Consider the following 23,423-nt stretch of genomic DNA (forward strand, 5'->3'; position numbering starts at 1 on the left):
ACCTTCATTTCCTGGGATAAACAAACCCCTCTTAGTTTTGACATATTGCCCTTTCCATACAATTCTGAAATTGATTTGCTAAATGCTGTTTTGAAGGCTTACGTCCACATTCATGAGAGTTATTGGCCTATAGTCTTTTATCATAATGTCTTTGTCAAGTTTTACTAGCAAGACAATCCTTACTGCATAGAATGAGTTGGAAGGTATTCTCTCCGTTTCAATTTTCTAGAAGAATTTGAGTAGAATTGGTATCATTTTTTCCTCAAATTTTTAGTAAAATTCACCAGTGATGCTATCTGGCCTGGCAATTTTTTATGGGAAGATTTTATCTAGAAATTTATTTTTGTGATATATTTAGGGTTATTTAGGTTATCCACTTCTTCTTGAGTGAACTTTCGTAGTTTGTGTCTTCCAAGGAAGTTGTCCATTTCATCTAAGTTGTAGAATTTATTGGCATAAAATGCTTATAATATCCACTTATTATCCTTTTAATATCTGTCGGATCTGTGGTGATTCCTTACCTTGGTCATAGGTGTCTTCTCTCCTTTTTTTCCTGATCAGTTCTGGCAATAGGTTTAATAATTTTATTGACTCTTCTCAAAAAACTAGTTTTTGGTTTTGTTGATTTTCTGCAGTAATTTTGGGTTTTCTATTTTGTTGATTTCCATTCTGTTCTTTATTATTCTCTTTCTCCTACTACTTGAGTTTAATTTGCTCTTATTTTTCTGGTTTCTTAAGGTAGAAGCTCCATTACTGACAGCAAAAGGCTTAACTATATACATGGTGAGTCCACATAGAATGTCACTCTCAGAATATCATTTTGACAATTCATAAGACTCACGGTGCTCCAAACCCACAGTTATTTATTTGAAGAGCCAACCCTGGATGACTGACATAGCAATTACTCAGGTTCAATCTGAGTAAATGTGCTTTGTCAGAGGCACGATAAATGAACCCTCATTCTCCTCTATTTGTCATCAACTGATACAGTCTGAAAGACATTCAATTCTAGTCTTTTGTCACTTAGAAATATGGCTCCTGTGGCATTTTCTGGAAGTTTAACCTTTGCCCACATTCTACTTATAGAGCCTGTTTTCAAAAGAAACAAAAATGCATTAACAAATAAGAGCAACCATAACCAGAAAATGTGTTTCCATTAGAAGAAATCTGCTCCCAGCACCAGTGTGTTATGAGATTAATTACACAAACACAGGTTTTAAACAAGGCAACTTCTTCAGCACCACAGAAAAACCACAATGAGATTACTCAAGAAAAATAAAGGCCTGGACTAATATTTCGTATGTTCAGGTGAGTCTCCTACTCCTCCTGGAGAGACAGCAACAGAAGCAATTATAACTAGGAATATTCTTCTGAAACTCCTAATTTTCTGCCAAAACCACTATAACATTCTTCCTTAAAGGGAATGCCAAAATTATAATCTTTTGGCATGTGTTCAGAAAGCAATAGGCTTTTTCAGAAAATCTGTGTTCCTAACAAAAGACTTCTGAAAATTTTGCTAACTACAAATGGTCACTTGAAAGCCTCTTATAAACCTAAACTACTTTAAGGACAGGAAATTGGTGGGAAAATGTCTTCCCATAGGAACTTAGTACTGAAACACTCAGAACTGAGGGAGAAAGGCCATCTAGGGCCACAGTATTTACAAATAATCCAAAAGAAGGCATCGCTAACAAAAATCATAATGTCAGAGCAAGACTTCCCAGCAAGACACTAAGCAAACTGGAAACAAACCTGCAACCGCAGATTCTCACTTTAGACCAGCAATTTAATCAACTGGAAGAGGCTTAAATTGCTTTTATATATACTTTTTTGGGGTTCTGAATTATAATACATAAAACTTCTTTAGAGAAAAGATAGGAATATTATCAGCCCCTTTAAAAAACTGCTCCAATTGTAATATTAATAAAGTTATGCGCAAAACACCAAGCAACAGGGAAAAGAACACTTTAAATAACTGTAACATTAAAGTACTCACACCAAGAAAAGAGATCAGAACTGCATGGAAGTAGGACATGGATATTCATTCTCTGTCTCTCTCTCTAATGATATGAAGATTTCAGTCCCAAAACAGTAAAGTAAAATTATTTCAGCCTCGCATCTCTTGAAAATTGCCCCCAAAGCATCCAGGAGAACAAGAACATCAGATTATCTCTAATAACACTGGAAGACATCTAAAGCCCAGGCCACCGTTAGGAGGCAGGAGGCAGGTGGAAGGATGGAAGTGGCCTCAGCAGAGAGCGGAAAGGTGCTTCCAGACAGCGGCTGTGGGTGGGAGCCCTCGAGCCCACATGGGGGGGAGGGCAGCAGAGGCCCAGACAGGTCACTGCCGGCCTCAGTGTGACCCGCAGGCCCTGCAGCCCAGCCCCACTATAGCCTGCCGCCCCTCTTGCCAGCCCTGCAGGAGTCTGAGGATTGTCCTCTGGGGAAAAGTGACCCTGAGGCCAGAACCTGGGGCGAGCAGGGGTACAGAGTGAGGTGAGGCAGGTGGGTGCCACGCGGAAACTGCTCCACAAAGCGGAGGCGGGAGGGTGTCTGTCTGTAGGGGCTGACGGCCTGGGAGAAGACCAACAGATCCAGACTCCTGGGTGTCGCCTGACCACCACCGTCGCCTGCACCCAGCAGACACCACATTTCCTAGTCGTCTGAGGGCCTAGCTCCTTAAGAATCATCAAGTATTAAATATTTCAGTAAAGTCTCCGGCACAGAAAACAAATTCCAGAAGGGAACTCAGAGGAAGCAGAGACAATGAATGTAGGAAAGAAAAAATCCTCCAAGGAAATAGTGATGATCCACAGTAACTGCCCCAGAGCAAGAGCAGGACCATATTTATTAGACAGGGAGAAAGGGAGAAAGGAAAGGAGAGAGGGAGAGGGAGGAAGAGAAAGGGAGAGGAGAGAGAGGGATAAGGGGGAAAGAAAAAGAAACCAGATTATGGAAAAAAGAGCTCTTAAAAATTAAAAAAAATAATAGCTAAAATAGAGGCAAAATAAAAAATTCCTAAGAAAAGTTAGGAGATAAAGTTAAGGAAATGTCTTTAGAAAGCAGAAGGAAGGTGCGAGTAGAGAAGGTCAGCGAAGCCAAGGCTCAGTCCAGGAGGCCCAGGGACCATGGGGAACGTCCACCCGCCACGGAGGGACAGGCCTTGCACCTCCTCTCTCAGCCTGAAAACTGAGGTGACATGGGGTGCCTCCCCCAGGGCTGAGATGAGGACGGAACCAAATACTGTACATAAAGTACTTAGAACAGCGCCTGCCATATTGTGTGCACTCAACAGACATGACCTCTGATGAGTATTACTAAGACTTCTAAATAAGGAGAATAGAGAAAATACTGGAGAGAAATTATCAAAGAAATAATACGCATTTTTTTTTAGAAATAAGGGATATAGAGAGTATTTTAAGTAAAAGTGTAAGCAATAGTTTGGGATTGAGTTTATTTATGCATATGAGTGGTTCCCTAGTTAAGAATGTGGTGCATAAAAACGCCCACACACACATTATCTGTGACCACAGTAATGCCACAAAACAAACCATGAAACCTCAGTGGCAGATGACAGTCAGTCTTGCTCATGCAGCTGTGCCAAACCTGGCCGAGCTCTCTCCAGTGTGTGAGGCTGGCCGGCTGCAGACAGGTCCAGGATGGCCTGGGCAGGGACAACTGAGCTCTCCTCCAAGTGGCCCCACACACCCAGCCTCCTGGGCCTGGACCTGTCCTCGTGGCAGAGGGTCTGAGAGAGTGCAGAAATGTGCAAGGCCCCCTGAGTCCTAGGCTAGGAACTGGCACCAGTCGCTTCTGCCACATCCCATTGGCCAAAACAAGTCAAGGCCAGCTCAGATTCAGGAAGGAAAAAAACTCCACTTCTTGGTGGAGAAGCTACATGTCACTTTGCAAGGGGTGTGACTACAGGGAGGGCTAGAGAATTAGGACCACTTCTGTAATCTACCACAGCCTCCTCTGCTCTACTTTATGTCCTAGGAAGCTGACTTCTCTGCATCATTACTCCAGGGCCATTCACCAGCACAATCCTGGGAGCACCATTCACTTAGACTACAGTGTAAATGGTTCTCCCAAGCCTGTGCAGTGCACAACTTACTCAACCACACATAAGTGCCTTCAGTTAACCCACCTATAAAACAAGGAGTATGGACTGGATGACCTCTATGTTTCTTCAAGCTGAAGACTCACAAATACTTTAGACCTAAAGCCCCATCATTTCTCTTGTGACCTGCCTGAAAAGGTGGCACAGAATATGTGTGTGTGCATGCACTTCTGTGCGTATAATGTGGTTGGCCAGCACACACATAATAGGAACCTGATAAATATGTTGATTAGACTTAAGCGAATTTAAATAAATGTGTTTGAAATGAATTTCGTACACATTCCACTTGAACCCCACCATGCCCTGGTCCTTCAGACAGCCCTGGCATAGGACTGTCCTTCAAAAATGGGGCTGAGAGCTTCCAATCTAGCTCATAAAAATTCAGAGTTAAAGTTAGAATAGGAAAACATCGAGAAATAAATTCTCCCAATCTAACTTGGTAGAACTGATGAAGGAGGGGAAAAGTGAGAAGTTGTAGCCAGGAGCACAGGGCCACTCTCTGAAGACCTGGGTGGGGCTGGCAGGCCCCCACTTCCCATCTGTGACTCCTGGCCTCTCACGCATGAAACCTTAGACGAGTGAAACCTGAACCCGCACCCGCTCAGGGCTGCCTGCGCCCAGCAGCTGTGCCGGGACCTGGCGCTAAGCAGGCGGTTCCCCCAACCCAGACAATGGTGGTCTGTCCTGGGTGAGACGGGAGGGACTGCCAGCCCCAAAATTTGTAAGAGTCTGCCCTGTTGTGAGAATAAAGCAGCATTCCTGGATTTGGGTGCCTCTCAGGTTCAAATCTTGGCTTAGACTTTTCTGGACACAATGGGGAAAGTTTTCAGTGTCAATCGATAAAATAGCAAATACTGTGCACTGAGGGACTACTCTGAGCCCAGCACATCTGCTCACTACCCTGGAACAACCTTAGTGCCCCAATAGGCCACCCTTACCAGCCCGTACCATTCATCTCATTTTTAGGAGGAGGAAATTCAGACTCAGAGGAGTTAGGCAGGCTGTTTGAAGTCCCATGGCAAGTGGCTGCCGCAGCGAAGCCAGTTCTGCCCGACTCTGAAGCACATACAAGGGCCACCTCTTACGGTGTCTTGGGCAGGGACCAGCCCCTGGAGTGCACGTGGCAGAGCTGCAAGCCTAGAGGAAGGATGCACCTTTGCCATCTTCCACCCAGTGACAGACACATGGCAGATCTGCAGCCCGTGTGAAACTCCAATCAAAAAGGCTAAACAGGCCGGGCGCGGTGGCTCACGCCTGTAATCCTAGCTCTCTGGGAGGCCAAGACGGGAGGATTGCTCAAGGTCAGGAGTTCGAAACCAGCCTGAGCAAGAGCGAGACCTCGTCTCTACTATAAATAGAAAGAAATTAATTGGCCAACTAATATATATAGAAAAAAAATTAGCCGGGCATGGTGGCGCATGCCTGTAGTCCCAGCTACTCAGGAGGCTGAGGCAGGAGGATCACTTGAGCCCAGGAGTTTGAGGTTGCTGTGAGCTAGGCTGACGCCACGGCACTCACTCTAGCCTGGGCAACAAGTGAGACTCTGTCTCAAAAAAAAAAACAAAAAAAAAGGCTAAACATCCTACAAAACGAGAACAAGCAGCCCTGCCCCCCCACACCCCAAGGGCCCCACTACTTCATTTGTTGTATTTTATAGTGATCAGTTGCCTCTGAGAGACGTTCATTAAATATTATCTATATAGTCCCTTAATTTTAAAAGTGTGTGTGTATATGTGTGCACACATTGTTTTAAATCTTGGTATAAATGGAACCCTAACAGTGGGGATGCCCCAGGCACCACAGTGGGTTATCAGACAACATGGGCAAGTGTAGCTCACATCCTGCACAAGGAGAAGGGCATGGCCGAGGGACAGCAGGTGCTTTCAGAGGAGGCCCCTCCCGCGAGGACAGCCCTCTGCAGGGCAAGGTGGCCTCCACGCAGGCGCCTTTGAATCCATGTCCACCCCAGGGGCAGAGCTTCTTCCAGATGTCCTGGGAAGCTGGAACACCTCTAAATGATTTGACTCTGTCCCCCTCCTTCCTGCGACCTGCACTGAACTGTCACCTGTGCCATGTGGTGCAGTCACCTTGTCTGCCTGTCTGGTTTCCTGATCCGGTTTGTAAGTTCCTGAAGGCAGCAGGTACCAATCTTCCCCTAGACTCAGCACAGGTGGCAGAAGCAGTTTTGTTGTCTTGGGGAAGGTCACAGGCCTGGATGTGAATCTACCACTGCCACGTGCCCGCTGGTGATTGGGGCCAGGCACACTGCAGAGCCCCAGGGTCCCCACCCACAAAGCGGGCGACCCAGGAGACAGCACAGGGCCTACACCTCTGGGCAGACGTTTTCTTTTTCTTTAAAAGAGATGTATATAAAGGCGGACAGTGCCTAAAGAAAGGGAGCCAGCAGGCGGATTCTGGGGTTATTTCTATTAATAGAAGCAGGGCCTCTCCCTGGGGCAGCACAGCTCACACAGCAGCTGCCCCTGAGGAAACGCCATCCGGTGGAATCTTCAGTCCCCAGGCCCAAGTGGGGGCTGTGCTCGTGTGCGTTTGCGTGCATGCAAGTGCACCTGTGCACGTGTGTATGTGTATCCATGTGCTGATGCATGTACACGCCTGTGTGTGTGCACTCCTGTGCACGTATGATGCCAACATAAACACTAGTTCCTAGTCTGACTCTCAGGTGTTCCTGATTTGAATTGAATTGAAGTTTGTTTGCCTTATTTTCAATGAGCCAGCAAATGCAGTTAAAGCTACCTCTTCTCTAGGCCTGAGACCCAAAACAAGATGCTCACTGGTTCAAGGCTGAGACAGGACTATAAAGTCACATGCTTCAAAAGTAAATGCAAAACTCACTATTCTGAAGCCTTAATCAGAGTAGTTTAGTTAGAAGCAACTTGATATAACCAAAGAAGTCTCCTTAAAAGCACAGTCTAGAGATATCACTTTGTAACTTCTCTACGAGTGACTTGTCAACCAGTGAGCAAGACTTTACAAACACCTGCCGCACAGGCCTGAGAGAGAACTGCTTCTGTCACCACCGGTCATCACTACCACACCCTTCTTAGGGCCAAAGGGCCTATGGAAAGGCCGGTTTCTAGCAGCGGGCACGTTTAGCTTCTGCCCAAGTGCTGTGGGGAACTCATTCTCCTTCCCACCCAAGCCCTAGCCAGACTCAGAACCCAGAGACCGAACAGAAAGTGGGTCTTGAGCCAATTGGGAAAAAGCTCTATCAGAGTTGCTGGTATCTGCAGCCTGCGGAGTCACCTCGGGCTGCCAGATTACAGTCTGGGGAAATGCCAACCATATTCTAACCCACAAGTCAGGGAACTCGATGGTCTCCTTTAGCTCCTTGATTCCTTTGTTCCTTTTAAGCCATGTCTGACATGACTTGATTTTTTTCTGCCTAATATTGTTCTTGTTTTTATTTTTATTTATTTAGTTTTTTGAGACAGAGGCTCACTGTTTTGTCCAGGCTAGAGTGCAGTGGCATCAGCCTAGCTCTCAGCAACCTCAAAACTCCTGGGCTCCAGGGATCCTCCTGCCTCAACCTCCCAAGTAGCTGGGACTACAGGCATGCGCCACCACAACCAGCTAATGTTTTCTGTTTTTAGTAGAGACAGGGTCTCACTCTTACTCAGGCTGGTCTTGAACTCCTAGATCAAGTGATCTACAAACATTCTGGCCCTTGTGGGGGAAAATCGAAGTGCAAGACCTTCAGACACAAAGAATGGGGAAATATTTAAATGCCATTTTCCTCTCCCCTACAGCAGAGAACTTTGGTGGGAAGAAAGAAAAGGGTCTTTCTTCTGAACTGCTCACGTAAAGCCCAAATTCCTTCTTCTCACTGTCTAACCTTCCACCTTAGAAGAAAAGCAGTAGAACTTCATAAATGAGAACCTGGATGGAATGTTTTCTTTAAATGAGCAGAAGAATCTGACATTCAGTGAATGTCCCCTCCGTTCCCTGCACCTATCCCCAGCTCTAAAACAGAACAAATGAACATAATGGAAGAAACACGTTAGCACACGGTTCCTTAATAAAAGGCATATGGGAAGCCAGAGCCACTCCAGCAACTTTTCTCAATTTTGTGCTTACCCTAATATCATGGTGAACTTCAAGTTGTGGATCTGCAACATTACCTTGCAGGCAGCTTACACTGTTCATTGGTTGTCACTGCACTCACGTGGCAGACTGGTCAAGTTAAGGCCTTTTCAATTCCATGCAAATATTAAGTTGCCAAATATTCCTTTTTAAGGAAATACATCCTCAGACTTACATTCCCACATTTAAGTAAAAGTTATTTAACATGTGCGCTTTGTGGCATGTATTATTTGGTATGCATGCAAACACTGAAAAGCTCAAATAAATAACTATTCCTAGGAAACAGAAGAAACTCCTGAAACTTCTAAAACCCAGGGATTTTAGAGGTAGAGAATGACTAATATTTTAGTCCAAAAACCTACCTTTGAACCACAGAGAATCAGTAACTGTCTGGAATTCGCTGCTGTAACAGTAAGCTTTCACTGTGATACAGTCAGTTTCAAATAAATGTATAGGGCTCAAGGGAAATAACAGACCAGCTTCAAACTAAGAAATCTCCAAGTGACTGGAATATGTCGGGTGGTTTCAACTTGGCTTCTGCAAACTAAACATTTTATTCATTCCTCTCTTTGTTGTTTTAGAGATGAAAGGAATACTACAGTTTTCTAAGAAAATCTTGCTAGAATTTAAAAGAAAATCATTATTGAAGTCTCTCAATCAGTATTAATGCATTTAATATGCCAAATAACATATGCTTTGACGGTGCCTTGTTTTTTATCAACACAGCATATGAAGTTTCTTAATGCTTTGCTCTTAGAAATGGAAAAGTATTTTATTTAAGCCTCTTTTGGTAAACTTAGCATGCATTTCAACGCTTTTCAACATCTGTCTTTTATTACCAGAGGTACCGACATCCAGATGACAACAAAGTATTTTGAGTGCCTTGAAAGTTAGATCCTGCTCTTTAGTCCTGTCTTAAATCATAATTTTATTATGACATCAGGTTCATCTACCAGCTACATTTTCATTTCACTACAGGAAGGCAGCTATTCATACTAAAATGTAGATTCTGTTTTCATAAATATGTTCCAAGTAAGAAAAATGTCTAAAACTGGCATGCAAGCAAAATTCAGACTAAATAAAATGCTTTCTGACTTAATTTTAAATGTAGCACCAGAACACGTACAAACTTATTAATAAGACTATTTTACTTTTTCAAGTCACTTAAGTAGTATTTCATTAACAAGTTGTCTTCCTGCATTGGAGTCAATATACCTCATTTTTAAAATGAATTGGTTCTTCCTTATGATGGTGCACTTCAATTTCTATATTTAACACCTTTTAAGAAACTGTTGATGGTTAACATTATACACTGGCAAAAAAAAATGTTGGGATAAGATTTTAGTATTTTTGACATATAGGGAGCCACCTATTTAAAGGCTTTCCTGTCCCCTGGCCCCGGCTCAGCTGAAAACAAACTTTAATCACTCCCAGAGATTCGGGTCAAGGTTCACTCCCCAGCCCTGGGGAACCGCCAGTCCAGAGGGAGAGCGGCAGTGTCTGCAGGGCTGAGGATTCTGCCCCGAATCAGGTATGAACCTGGAAATGCAATCTGGGATTGCAAACGGGCGTGGAAGAATGGCAGGGCTCTTAAACCCCGTGTGTGCCACCCTCCTGGCTTGGGTCCACGAGGAATTCCTTCGTGGGGAAAGTGGTCAATCATTTCACAGCCCAGCCTCGGTTACTGACGATGCATCTTTAAAATGCACAATTGGTCGACTGCACAGAGGAAGGGTGAAACTCTCACGCATGCCACTGACAAAAATTGTTCAAACAAAGCCAGCGGAGTGAACTGCACGGGGGGAAGCAGGTTTCCCGATCAGGTCACGGCGAGGGAGCCGGCGACCTCCCAACGCGGAGGAGCAACTTAACCTCGGGCGGAGCAGAAACCCTGTCTCCTGTGCGAGAACTCTCCTTACCGCGACCCGCGGGGACGCGCCCGGCCGCCCCTCCGGGGACGGCTCCCCTGCCCTTCCCGGCGCCCCCTCCCCCTCCCGGGACGGTCCCCCGCCCCCTCCCCCGCCCCGCACACAATGGCGCCCCCGGAGCTCCCGCCACGGGCCCCGCGCCGCCGGTCCGCGCACAAAGGAGGGCGCGCGGCCGCCGGGAGCCGGGCGCCGCACCAGGTGCTCCGCGCGCGGGGGCCGCAGCGGGCCGGGGCGGGGGCGCGGGCGGGGGCCGCGGCCGCACTTACTTTCTCGATGGTCCCGGGCAGCAGGCGCTCCAGCAGCCTGCAGAGCACCACCCCATCCTTCAGCGACGCCTGCAGAAAGCCCTCCGGGTCCGAGATGGTTTTCTTGGGCGACTCGAGCACCCCCAGGGTGATGAGCCACGTAACGGTCTGCTCGGCGGAATTCATCGCTGCGGCTGGGCGGCAGGGCGGGCGCCGCGCGTTCACCTCGGAGCGCCGGCCCCCGCGGCCCCCGCCGCCCCCGCCGCCCCCTCGCCCATGGAGGGGCCGCGCCGGCGATTGGCTCCGCGGCCCAGCAGGTCCGGCCCGGCTCGCGCTGCCTCGCGTGCGTCCTGGCCCGCTGTCAAGCGCCTTTTCATTAGAGCCTCAGGAACCTGCGGGCGCCGGCGCCGCCCCCGCCGCCGCCCCCCGGCCTCGGCCGCCTTCGCCCAATGACATCACCGCCAGGAGAAGAAAGACGCGGCCGCCCGCCGGCCCGCGCCCCGCGCCCCGCGCCGCCTCCGCGCCAGGCCGGGCCGGGCGAGCCGTGCGGGGCTGAGCAGGGCCGCGCGCACCTGCGCTCACCTGCAGCCCGCGCCCCGCGCCCCTCCTGGGGGCTCCCAGCCCTTTGTTTGTATTTTCAGTTTGTGAATGTTTGAATTATTAAGCGCTTCCCAGAATGCTCTTTTTATTTTTGCAGTTTTATTTCAGGGGTGGGAGGACGCTGAAAACGAGACGTTTGTTTCTCTTCGTTACCTTGCAAGCCAATAATTACGGAACACAGATGATAATTAAATCTGTAACCAGATGGGTCCAATTCAGGGAGGAATTGATTTTCCCGAGGCTGCCGGAGCCCTGGGGGACGGGCGCCCGGGCGGCGCGGCGGGCATGCGTGCGCCCCAGCGGGAGGCGGGCGGCACGCCGGTGACCTCCCCGGGCGGCCAGGGGCGGCTCGGCCTGGGGCACCAGCCCGGAGCCCTGCGCGACTCCGCTGCACATAGATGGTGACGTTGCAAACCCGGTGGGAGGAAGGTCAGGAAAGGGGTCTGCGCCCAGGATCAGGAAGGAACATGAGAACCGCCCAACCAGGACAGGGCGCTCGGTTGCGCCGCTTGAGACCGGGCAGAAAACGCGCACCGCACAGGCCCAGCCAAAGAACTCGAACATCAACTGCCGCCTGCTGCGCAAGCTTCTTCAAGCCGCTGATGACATTTATCCATTTGCATGCCAAAGAAGGAATGGAGCCTCTTCCTTCAAGAAGGACACGGATTTCTATTTACTGCGTCCACAGACCTGATTGCTCTCCCGGTTGGCCAGCTGTGACTTCCCTGGCAGTTTAAAATAGCATCATTAGCAACCACTTATAGGGAACTTACTATGTGCGGGCCACGTATGTTAATCCATTTAATGACGAAGGCTGGCAACCATATAAAGCTATCAAAAATAATGAAAGGCTTAAGTCCTCTTCCCCAGCCTTCTTCCAGAGAACTTCTCTTGCAATCATTAATTGCATTTGTTTCCAGCTTTGAATTAAGTGGTTAAAATTTTCTTTCCAAACACAAACACAAAACAATTCAAATAACAATATGAATTCTGGATTATGAGGGCAATATACTCAGTGATAATAGCTACTATCTGTTAAACCACTCTGAGAAGTGCTCTATCTACCTGCATCCCGTCACTTCATTGCAGTGGTCAGATGGCCAGCTCAAATTCTGGGTATGCTACTCCAGGACGACGCATCTCGCTCACTTTCCCCTGCTTCCCTGTAAGCCTTCCAGGAAAACAGCAGAGCAGTTAACAGCTAAGACAAGATTTTTACCCAGAGTCTTTTCCAAGGAAGGGTTTCATCCCCCTCTGGGATTCCTAGTTACTCCCTTTACTACTGATTTGGAGAAATAATTTAGAATACAGTCCTTACAATTTCAAATTCTGCTAAATTAGGTCTGGCGCTTACAAGCTGGTGGACAAGATTCACATAGACTCAGTGCAGTGTTCTGAAGAAGCCAGCTCTAGGGAGTGGCCTTGGGAGACCAGCGAACCTGGGGCCAACTACTGTCAGGATGGAGGTGCACAAGCCAACTCTTACAGCTGATCTTTCGAGGAGAAGTTTTGGAGAAGCCCAGACTTTGAAATGCTTTATAGCATGTTCTTCTACCTTGGATATACATTAATTTCAAAAAAGTTTATTTGGAAGAGATTCTAGAAAGTAACATTGCTCAGAGATAGATATTTTTAGGTGCTTAATTGAGCTGTTTTAGTATCCAAGGCAGCATTTGGTTAGACTTTCCTAAACATGTTTCCAAGTTCCCATTACAGAGGACACGTGCTGTGGAGTACGGTCTGCAGCCACCATCACTGGTCTATTGGGTTAGAGCCGATTAAGATGTTGTCTAAGGAGAATGTTGGCCCTGTCTGTGGCCGCCCCTTTGACTCACCTCAAGAGAGTGTAGAGTGGCTTTCAGTGCAGCCTGTGTCCCTCAGTCCCCTCCTTTCCCATGAGAGGATGTCAGCTTCACACACAGCTTGGCTGCTTGTGAATGCCTGCTAGCTGCATTCCAGGTTGTCGTTGGCTGAACACCCACCACCTCAGCTGCACACCAGTAACTATCAAAGCTCAGCTGAACTGTGCTGAATCAGCTCATGTTGGGTCACTACAAAAATATCAAAATCTAAAAAAAAAAAAAAAAAGGCAAAATCCACCCCAGCCTTAAGCTGGCCATTTACCTAGAGTGTAGTAGTCACTTTCTGTAGAGTCACTGTCACTGTCACTGAGTGGGACCACATCTTGATTGAAGAATACAGTAAGGAGCAGTTCTGTGCAACTCACTGTATCTACTGTAGGTTATTTTATGAGACAAAGTCCTACTTATTTGAGAGAAATATAGTCAAATGCTAAAAATTAAAGATGCAAGGCAGGAAAACTAGTTTATAAACATGTATGGTGGAAACATTAAGCAGCATTAGAAAACATTTACCAATGTGGTATATAACATGAAACATAAAGCCAATAAGATACTTATCCTAGTTTGGATTTCCCCCGGAAGCAGATCCCAAGCCCACAGCTTGGGTGCCAGTGGCTTACAGAGGTGGTCCCAAGAGGGACAGTGAAGGAGGGAGGTGTGGACAAGAGGTTGGGGGATGCAGTGAGCAACTGGGCTTCGATCCCCAGGAGCCTCTGATACACACAGTGCAACGACTCTTAGAGTCTTCTGGCTAGAGGTCAGGAAGGGTAAGACTTTACCCACTGACTCCCATCACCAGGGAAGTGAACTCTAATTCGGCAGAGCCCTGGCCCCTCAGGCGTTGAGTATTTCATAGGCCATTGCTTCCATGACACCTGCTCCTCATTCCAGCTCAGCACAGGTGAGAGGTGCCATCGTCATGATGGTACAGAATGGGAAGTGTGCTGCCCATGTAGCACTAGCAATGGCATCTGTGATGGTGAATTTTATGTGTCAACTTGACTAGGCCATCAGGTGCCCAGATATTTGGTTGAACATTTTTCTGAGTGTATCTGTGAGTGTGTTTTTGGATGGGTTCACATTTGAATCAGTAAAGTGAGTACAGCAGATGGCCCTCCCCAAGGTGGATGGGCCTCATCCAATCAGTTAAACACATGAATAGAACAAAAAGACCTCCCCCCAAGTAAAGGAGAGTTTTCTAGCTGATACCTTCAAACTGGAGGTTCTCCCAGTTCTCTCCCAGTTCTCTCTAGGTCTCCAGCTTACTGGCCCACCCTGCATAGTAGACTTGGCAGTCTCCATAGTCACATGAGCCAATTCTTCATAATAACTTGATAGATGGATAGATAGATAGATAGATGGATAGATAGATAGATGGATTGATGGATGGATGGATGGATAGATGGATGGACAAATGGATAGATAGATGGATACATAGATGGATAAATGGATGCATAGATAGATGGATAGATAGATACATAAATGGATAGAGGGATAGATGTATGAATGCATAGATAGATGGATGGATGGATAGATAGATCCTGTTAGTTGTTTCTCCAGAGAACACTGACTGATGCAGCATCCTGTGGCTGTGCCATCTAGCTGATGAACAGTGTGTGTTGAGACTCCCTTCCTAAGTGCCTGTTTCCCCAGGTCCCCTCTGACACTACCTGCCCTGGTTTGGGTACCCCCAGGGCCTCGGCACAGGCTGCCTATTTGAGGGGTGATTACGAGAAGCATGAGGAGGAAGTGGGAAGAGGAGACGGGGAAGGAGAAAGCTAAAGCGAGACTGTGTCAACGCGTGGGTTACCAAGGGCACCTGGAGTGCGGTCCCACTGGAGCCTGCGTCATCCCCAGGGCTGCCATAACAAAGGTTCACAAGCCAGGTAGCTCAAAACAACGGAAATGTATTCCCTCTCAGTCCTGCAGGTGAGAGGTCGGAAACACGGTGCAGGCAGAGTTGGCTCCTTCAGGGGGCTGTGGGGCAGAATCTGCCCCAGGCTTGTGTCTCAGCTTGTGCTGAGGGCCGCAGTCCTCAGGCCGCCTTCCTCAGGTTGTAGATGAATCACTCCAGTCTTGGACAGTCTCCGCATGGCACTCTCTCCCTTTCTGTGTCTGTGTCTGAATTTCTATCACTTACAGGGACATCAGTCACTGGATTGGGGCCCATTCTAACCTAGAACGACCTCATCTTGATTTGATCACATCTGCAAAGACCCTATTTCTATAAGTTTATGTTTGCAGGCTCTGGGAATTAGGACTTGAACATATCTTGAGGGGCACAATTCATTTCACAGTGTACCCTTTGAGAAAGTATCAGGACCTTGTCTCAGAAATTTCTACCAGAGGAAGGGGAGTTGGAACTTCCTGTCATATCACGTGGGAGGCACGTGGTATCTTGGTACCTGTTTGTAATGCTGAAATCAATTGGTGGGTTCTGGTGTTATCATCCAGACCGATCCATTATGATACCAGGTGTTATCATCTGTTTATTTCAACAGCTACTAATAATTTCTACTAGATTCACTATTTCACTTGGAATTGCCATATCTTTATTTTTTGCCATATCTTTTGCCATATCTTTATTTTTATTTTTTTATTTTTATTTTTTTTTATTTTTTTGAGACAGAGTCTCACTTTGTTGCCCAGGCTAGAGTGAGTGCCATGGCATCAGCCTAGCTCACGGCAACCTCAATCTCCTGGACTCAAGCAATCCTCCTGCCTCAGCCTCCCAAGTAGCTGGGACTACAGGCGTGTGCCGGCTAATTTTTTTTTCTATATATATTAGTTGGCCAATTAATTTCTTTCTATTTATAGTAGACACGGGGTCTCACTCTTGCTCAGGCTGGTTTCGAACTCCTGACCTCGAGCAATCCGCCCTCCTCGGCCTCCCAGAGTGCTAGGATTGCAGGCATGAGCCACCGCGCCAGCCATGGAATTACCATATCTTGACAGTTCCTCAGTTATTTATCAGCTCCATTCTGTAGGAGGTCTGTTCTGTATCAACTGTATGTGTACTCTGAAATGTAGTTCCTATAGGAAAGGCAAGATACATGCTCACTCATTTTTCATTGTTTACCAGTTTTTAGCATCATGAGTTGGTGCTCCAACATTCTTCAGAGGAGACCAGTGATTTGTTTTAAATACAATTATGGATTCATGGACTTTGAAAAACACATTTGGTGCATTTCATGATTAGGCAATTGAGCCTATAAATCCCTACTTTCCAAAACTTTCTAGGATTACAAATGTTCCGTGAAAGAATGCATATACTCTGTTCAAGAGAATATATAATTATATTATGAAAAGTTTTGTGCTTTTTTTAAAAAAAATCTTTTTATTTTGAAATAGTTTTACATCTATAATAGGTTTCAAAATGCACAGAGAGTTCCCATGTACTCTTCATGCAGCTTGGTCAATGATAATGTCTCACATAACTTGGGTACATTTCCAAAACAAGAAAATTGATGGTTTTTTTAGTGTCTCATTCTGTTGCCCCAAGTAGAGTGCAGTAGTGTCATTGTAGGTGACTGCAGCCTCAAAATCCTGGGCTCAAGTGATCCTCCTGCCTCAGCCTCCCTTGTAGCTGGTATTACAGGCACATGCCACCACACCTGGATAATTTTTTCCTATTTTTTGTAGAGACGGGAGTCTTGCTCTTGCTCAGGCTGCTCTCAAACTCCTGGCCTCAAGGGATCCTCCCACCTCTGCCTCCCAGAGTGCTAGGATTATAGGTGTGAGCCACCTGACCTGGCCTGTTCGATACTATTAACTAAGCTACAGACTTTATTTGGACTTCACCAGTTTTTACATGCACTTTATATGTGTGTGTGTGTGTGTGTGTGTGTGTGTGTGTAGTTGTATAAGCACACACAGACTTGAGTAACCGCCACCACAATTAGGCCACAGAACGGGCCCACGGTAACAAAACATCCCCTCAAGCTGCTTCTTCAGACTTGCTCCCAGCCCCGCATAGTTTTTAAGTCCTTTCTTGTCTCCACCTTTCTTCCCTACTAGATAATATACATTTTCAAAGACATAATTTTTTAAATCATATTTTCCCTAAAATCCAAATCACAGAAAAAATTCTATGCATTTGATGCACAGGTTGATGGAAAACTTTTATATTTTTTTTCATAGGTTGTGTCTGAGATTAATTCACATCTCCACTCGGATTCTTTTCCCCTTGAGTTCAGCTGGTCTGATACCTTCCAGTCCTGTTTTCTTCTTACTTGCATGGACCTCATTAACTCTTTGCCATGTTATCATTTTCAACCTTTTCCATTCTTTTGTTTTAAGTTAGATTTATTTATTATCTTCCTGTTAATTCTTTTCTATACATCTTCAATGTTTCTCATTTTTTCCCTCATGATCTCCACTAGGTGTTTATATCTCCACTCTGTTCTTTGAGATTTGCTCCTATTTTATATTCTAGTCCAATCATTTGGATGTTCTCTAATTCATTATTTAACTTTTTCTTTTAGCTTCAGAAAGTCATTTTTTGTGTTGCACTTAAAACTCCCTAAAACAATTAAAACAATTGTTAAAAACCATTAAACAATGGTGGTTAAAATAATTGCTCCATTATTTTATGGCCAAAGTAGAGGGAAGGAAGCCTCAGGAGATTCTCAGGCCAGTGAGACCCTTCCCGTTCCACAGGGCGACTGCCTGGGTGCTTCTGCCCTGTGGACTCTGACCGCCAGCTCCTCGTGTCCTCCCTCCCAGAACGTGCATGCCTGGGGTGCACACTCGGGGAGCCTGTTCCTCCCACCAGAGCTCTTGCTCCCATCCTCTGGATGGTGTTCTGATCTTCCCATCCTTTCTGTCTTCTCTCTGCCTTCTGGATGGCACAGTCACCTTTTCTACTAACAAATATTCCTGGTTCTCCCCACCCTACCCTCTCCTCTTCCTCCTCCCCACTCTCTCCCCCTCCCCCGACGCATTTCCTGCATTTAAAAACCTCTCTACAACCCTGCCATCTTCTCTTCAAGTTACTGTCCTGTATTCTCCTTCCCTTCCCTAATTCCTCACCCATCAATCACGCTTACATTGAGTAAAATGCTTCCATTTCTTGTGGAAATCATACTTTCTGTGGAACACAGGTTACAACCACCTGGCAGATGCAGGACCCCCTGGGCTGAGTGGGAAAGACTCACACCATTTTTATTCCCAGCAGGAGCATGGACAAGAGGTTCTGAAACAGGTTTTTCACACACTTTCTTAATGGTCTTGGGGTTAAGAAGCCTCTTGAGAATCTAATGAAAGATAAGTAAACTCTCCTCAAAGACAGCAGATTTCAGAGAGCACTTGGATTCCTGGGGCAGTGTCCGTGGGCCTCGGGTGAAGACAGTGCTGGCTCAAGAGCAAACGTGAGCAGAGGACACATGCGCTCAAGGTATACTATGGCCCAGGAAACATACTTAGGGAAAAGCAACAGGCACCTAAAGATTAGGCTATTCCAGTAATTTCTTGTTTGACTAAATCATAATGATGGCGTAATAGACAAGGCTCATTGGAAAGTTCATTGTGTAAAACACAAATAAAATCTGTTTTCTTCTCCATGTGAATTTACCTAGGGGATGCCCTCAGTACTCTTGCCTGGGAGTGACTCAGCAGAGGCAGCAATCGTGAACTGAGACAGGACTGTCCCTCTGTTGTAAAGCTTGAAATAAGCGTGGCCCCCTTAAACATAGGTGGTGGTTGGGCATGGTGGCGTATGTGGAGTCCCCGCTACTTGGGAGGCTGAGGCTGGAGGATTGCGTGAGTCCAGTTCAAGTCCTGCCTGGGCAATATGGTGAGACCACATCTCTAAGAAATAAAAAATTAAAAAAATAAAATAAAATGGGTGGCATTTTGATTTTTCCTTTAAAAATACCCATTATTTTTGTTACTTGTATTCCACAAAAAACTTCAAAAAATTCTACTGGAGAAGTACTTTCTGAAATAGAAGAGAAGCAAATACCAACACATAAATAATAATGTGGTGACCTCCCTAGTTCCGTGGTTGCCTATCATATTTTGTACTAGGGCAGCAAGGTTTGCATGAAAAATTTTTGCTTTATAAATGGTTTCGGCCATTTGGATGTAAATTTTACTTTCAAAGGGAAAACATTTTTAATTGCCTTATTTCTAGGTTTTGTTTGTTTTACATATCCCAGGGGCAGGGGAAGCACATAAATGAATTATGGGTTTGATTAATGGGAACCCAATTTTAGTAGCCACACTTATTGAAAATACAGAAGTCCCTTAAAAAACAGGGCTTTGTGTGCTTTTCCAAGTGCTAAATTTTATTAAGATTCTGCTTGGACAGTGTGAGCAAATTAGCCTGGGGTGAGAAAGCCGCACTCCCCACAGAACAGTTTCTGAGGGAGGGAGGTCCCTTAGCTCAGGACACTGGTAGAGATGAGGTGAGAAAGTGGAATGGTGGGTTCAAAGAAGAGTTAAGAAAGTAAGCAATGGAATAACCAGCCCAAAGAAAAGTCCTTAATCAAAAGGATTAAGAAATAAAGGTGGAAAGGACAGAAAGATAAAGAGGATAGGTTTATGGAGAGATGCAAGCAGAGACAGTTTTAAGAAAATGTGAATCTGGGATAGCAAATATTTTCAATGTAAGGCTAAAGGTGACTTAGAAGCAAAACATTAGGATAAAGAAATACATCAAATAAAGAAAAAGTAATACACATACATGTTTTCACAGCATTATTTATCAATGTGGGAAACACTAGGAAAGCAGTTGGTAAATTAGAGTAGGAACTTTGTGGATCATGGTGAAATCAGTAAGATAGTAAATATGAAGAGTGTGAAATAAGTGCGTATAAAATTAAGCCCAATTATTTATAGTATAACTACAGCTACACACCAGAAAAAGCAGAGGGAGGACAACTAGTGCAACGAGTGGCTGCATTAAGGTGCAGAGAACGAGGGGCATTTGTCTCTGAATGCTGTAGGTGCAGAGACATCGCGAAGAACACACAAAAGCACTCCCACTCTGCACCGCTTCCCCACCTGTGTTCTGAGTCCAGGCTTGGGCAGGCAGGGGAGGCAAGTTTAAAACTGAACGAGAAGTTGAAGATTTAATGTTAGGATCACTGGGACTTTTTTGATACCAACATCGTGATGCTCTGTTAGCACCTGGCAACGCCCAGCAAGGCCTTGGCTGCTGCCCTACATCTGCCCCAGCGTTCCGGACGCCCGCAGAGAGAGCATGGACAGACCTGTTTAAAGGGGCTTTGGAGAGAAAGAATAAAGTCACTTTCTGTTTTCATCCTCCCAAGGCCAGCTTATTAATAAACTGGAGACTCTTTTCTGTAAAGAGAACATTCTAGCAAAATAGGGAAATCAGCATGAAGCTAGAAAATGGAACCCAAGGACTGAGAGCCGTCTTGGACACCAGGACTGGTTGAGGGGGGTATGGCCAGGTACACGGGCCACTGCCCACTTGGTGGGCAACCCTATGGACACCTGGGGCCCTCAGAGCCCAGTGACCCAGCCAGGGGACCACCCATGCCCCACTCCTTGGCTGTGTCACCTGTGCCAATGCTGGAGAGTCCTCCGTGCTGGCAAAAAGACCCCATGACCACTGTGTTCTTTAACTGAGTCAATAAGCCAGCGACGTGACTGTCTATTGCAGGTCTGGTTCCTTCGAACCCACCCATACCTGCACACGGCCCAGTGCTAGCTTCCAGTCCTGCACAGTTTAGGGCCCGGCTGTGAAGCAATGTTTCTACAAATTAGCTACCACCTGTCCTAGCTGCAGCTACTATAACAGAATACCAGAGACTGCCCGCCTTAAACAATGCACATCCATTTTCCCAGTTCTGGAGGCTGGATCTGAGATCAGGGTGCCCCGCGGTCAGACTCTACTGAGAGCCCCTTCCTGAATGCGCATGGCCACTTTGTCCTTGTGTCCTCACAGAGGAGGGAGGGAGGAGATTGGCCACCTTGCAAGAAGAGGAAGCGAGGGAATTTTCTGTCTGTCTCTCCTTCATTTTGTAAGGCAACCAACCCTATGGGATTAGAACCCCACCCTCACAACCACATTTAACCTCAATTACCGCCTAAAAGCCCCATTTTCAAGACAGTCACCCCAGGGATTGGTGCTTCAACCCCCTTCAACTTGGGGGACACAGTCCAGCCCACACAGCACCTTGTCATGAGACGTGGCTCTGGGCCAGATGCTTCCCCACACTCTTCCCTGCCGGGTCTGATATGTCCTGCCCTCCGGTTCCTCCTCCCAGGCAGTTCAACACTTACCTAGCTTTGTGGGTCAACCTCGAGTTTGTGGCGGGGATCGATGATGAGAGCAGGAAAGGGAGTAGCCCTCTCTTTGGCAGGGGCACCCTCCCACCCTGGGGTCTCTCCCTGCTTGCCAATCACCGAGGGACAGCACAGCCCCGTGCTGGGATGCCCCTAATCTGCAGCCAGGAGCTCAGAGGGCAGCCTCTCTCACGTCCCTACCTCCAGGCTGGTGATTTTGGAGTGTAGGTGGCTACTGAGGGGAGGGCGTCAGGGGAAGTGCAGACACGGAGCCTGGGGCCTCCACGCCTGCTGGGCTCAGAGGATCATCTTCTCCTCGGACCCCACCTATTACCACAACTGCAGCATCCGACAAGCCAACTGAGGGATCCAAGTGTGGGCTTGACCTACTCACCTGTTCAGTAATGTTTCTGTTATTTAGAAAAAGCTCAAGCTATGTGGACAATTTTCCTAACAAGGATATACCAAAGTTAAGACATGTACTCTGTTTTCACATAAGGAATTTGTTAGTAACCCAAGTGCCCAAAATCCAGACTCACAAACAGAGTAGACTTTTTTTTTTTTTGCATTTTTAACTACACATTTATTTGACAGAATACAAAGTTAAATAAGTGAATAAAAGAGAAACAGTGCTACTTTATTAAAATACTGGATTTATTTCACATGTATATTTTTGTCTCCCCACCATTTCCACGTCTGACCACTGCTACTACTATGTCCTATCATAACATTCCATACATACTTAAAACCAAGCAAAGGGTGGAGCTCCATCTTTAAAAACTAAACAGGCATTTTGGACAACACATTCTTGGCAATGGAACCTGGACAACATTTATCAAACACGGTAGGGAAAGTTCTCACTCTGCATTATAAAAAGGACAACCAGATATCAACTGTTACAGAAATGAAATAAGATGGAAAATTTTAACAAATTGTTTAAACTATTTTCTTAAAGAGACTTCCTCCACTGCCAGAGATCTTGAATAGCCTCCTGGTCAGTCATCCGAAAGCAGTTCTTCACATAATTGATGAACTTCGCTTCCACTTTGGGAAGAGAACCACCCTTTTCTATACTTGCTTGCATTTTTGCCTTAATGTCTTCTACAGAACTAGGTCCTTTTGGTGTTTTAGGAGTTTTTTCCTGTTTTTTGAAGGATTCTTGACCCTTTGATCTTGGTGTTGATGGTTTTGAGTCTTTTCCATTCTGGTTTGATTTCTGTGCATTTTTGGCTGGAGTGTCTCGTACAGATTTCTTCACTGGAGCTTTTTCTTCAGTTTCCTCATTATCAAACTCATCATCATCATCATCATCATCTTCATCATCATCATCATCATCTTCTTCATCATCATCATCTTCATCAGCAGCAAGTTTTACTTTTTTCTGTGGAACCTTGCTACCACCTCCAGGAGCAGATCGCTTCCCAGATATACTTAAGAGTTTCACATCCTCCTCCTCTTCATCTTCTGACTCTGCATCTTGTTCCACAGCTACTAAGTGCTGTCCACTAATATGCACAGGCCCTGAACCACACTTCAACCGTAAGACCACCGGTGGTGTTATTTCAAAGCCCCCAAGGGAAACCGTTGGCTGTACAGACATTTTCAAAGTTGCCAGTGTTACTTTAATTGGACTGCCTTCATAATTCATTGCCTCTGCTTCAACAATGTGCAATCTGCTTCATCCTTTGCACCAGCCCCTAAACTGACCGTTCTTAAAGATAACTGGTGCTCATTTTCATCATTATCCACCTTAAAGTGATAATCTTTGTCGGCCTTTAGTTCACAACCGAAAAGATAGTTCTGGGGCCTCAGGGGGCTCATGTCCATGTCCATCGAATCTTCCATGGGGTGGTGGCACGCACTTAGGTAGGAGAGAAGGTGGACGGAGATACACGACTACTGCTCCAAAGAACAGCCTCGCAGGACGGAATCACACCAAGGCCAGAGTAGACTTTTAATGTATTTACACCAGCACTTCAAAATTATTCTCAAGGTGCCTATATATTTTATATCTTAGTTTTTAATGTTCTGTCAAGCTAACTTATTAAAACCTTACTATATTTACTATTAAAAAGCAATAGATGCTGGGCATGGTGGCTCACGCCTATAATCCTAGCACTCTGGGAAGCTGAGGCAGGAGGATTGTTTGAGTTCAGGAGTTCAAGACCAGCCTGAACAAGAGCGAGACCCCGTCTCTACAAAAAATAGAAAAATTAGCCAGGCATGGTGTCTCATGCCTGCAGTTTCAGCTGCTCATGAGGCTGGGGCAGGAGGATCTCTTGAACCCAGGAGTTTGAGGTTACAGTGA

At 46.1% G+C, this 23,423-nt stretch overlaps 1 protein-coding gene and 1 pseudogene across 2 annotated transcripts in view; both read right to left on the reverse strand.

The window, feature by feature from the left end:
• The window catches only part of ARHGEF7 (Rho guanine nucleotide exchange factor 7), a 170,891-nt gene extending 160,283 nt beyond the window's left edge, over nucleotides 1-10,608 (reverse strand). The window contains exon 1 of one of the 2 annotated variants that reach the window (XM_012751915.3): nucleotides 10,419-10,608. In XM_012751915.3, the coding sequence (XP_012607369.1) occupies nucleotides 10,419-10,583 (165 nt within the window). In that variant the 5' untranslated portion in view covers nucleotides 10,584-10,608. The remainder of the gene's footprint in view (nucleotides 1-10,418) is intronic. The other variant, XM_012751920.3, reaches the window with a different exon arrangement.
• An 11,059-nt stretch (nucleotides 10,609-21,667) lies between these two features.
• LOC105862402 (nucleophosmin pseudogene) lies at nucleotides 21,668-23,058 on the reverse strand (annotated as a pseudogene).
• Nucleotides 23,059-23,423: the final 365 nt, after the last annotated feature.

Source organism: Microcebus murinus, chromosome 13 (genome assembly GCF_040939455.1).
Source record: "Microcebus murinus isolate Inina chromosome 13, M.murinus_Inina_mat1.0, whole genome shotgun sequence".
Classification (NCBI taxonomy): domain Eukaryota; kingdom Metazoa; phylum Chordata; class Mammalia; order Primates; family Cheirogaleidae; genus Microcebus; species Microcebus murinus.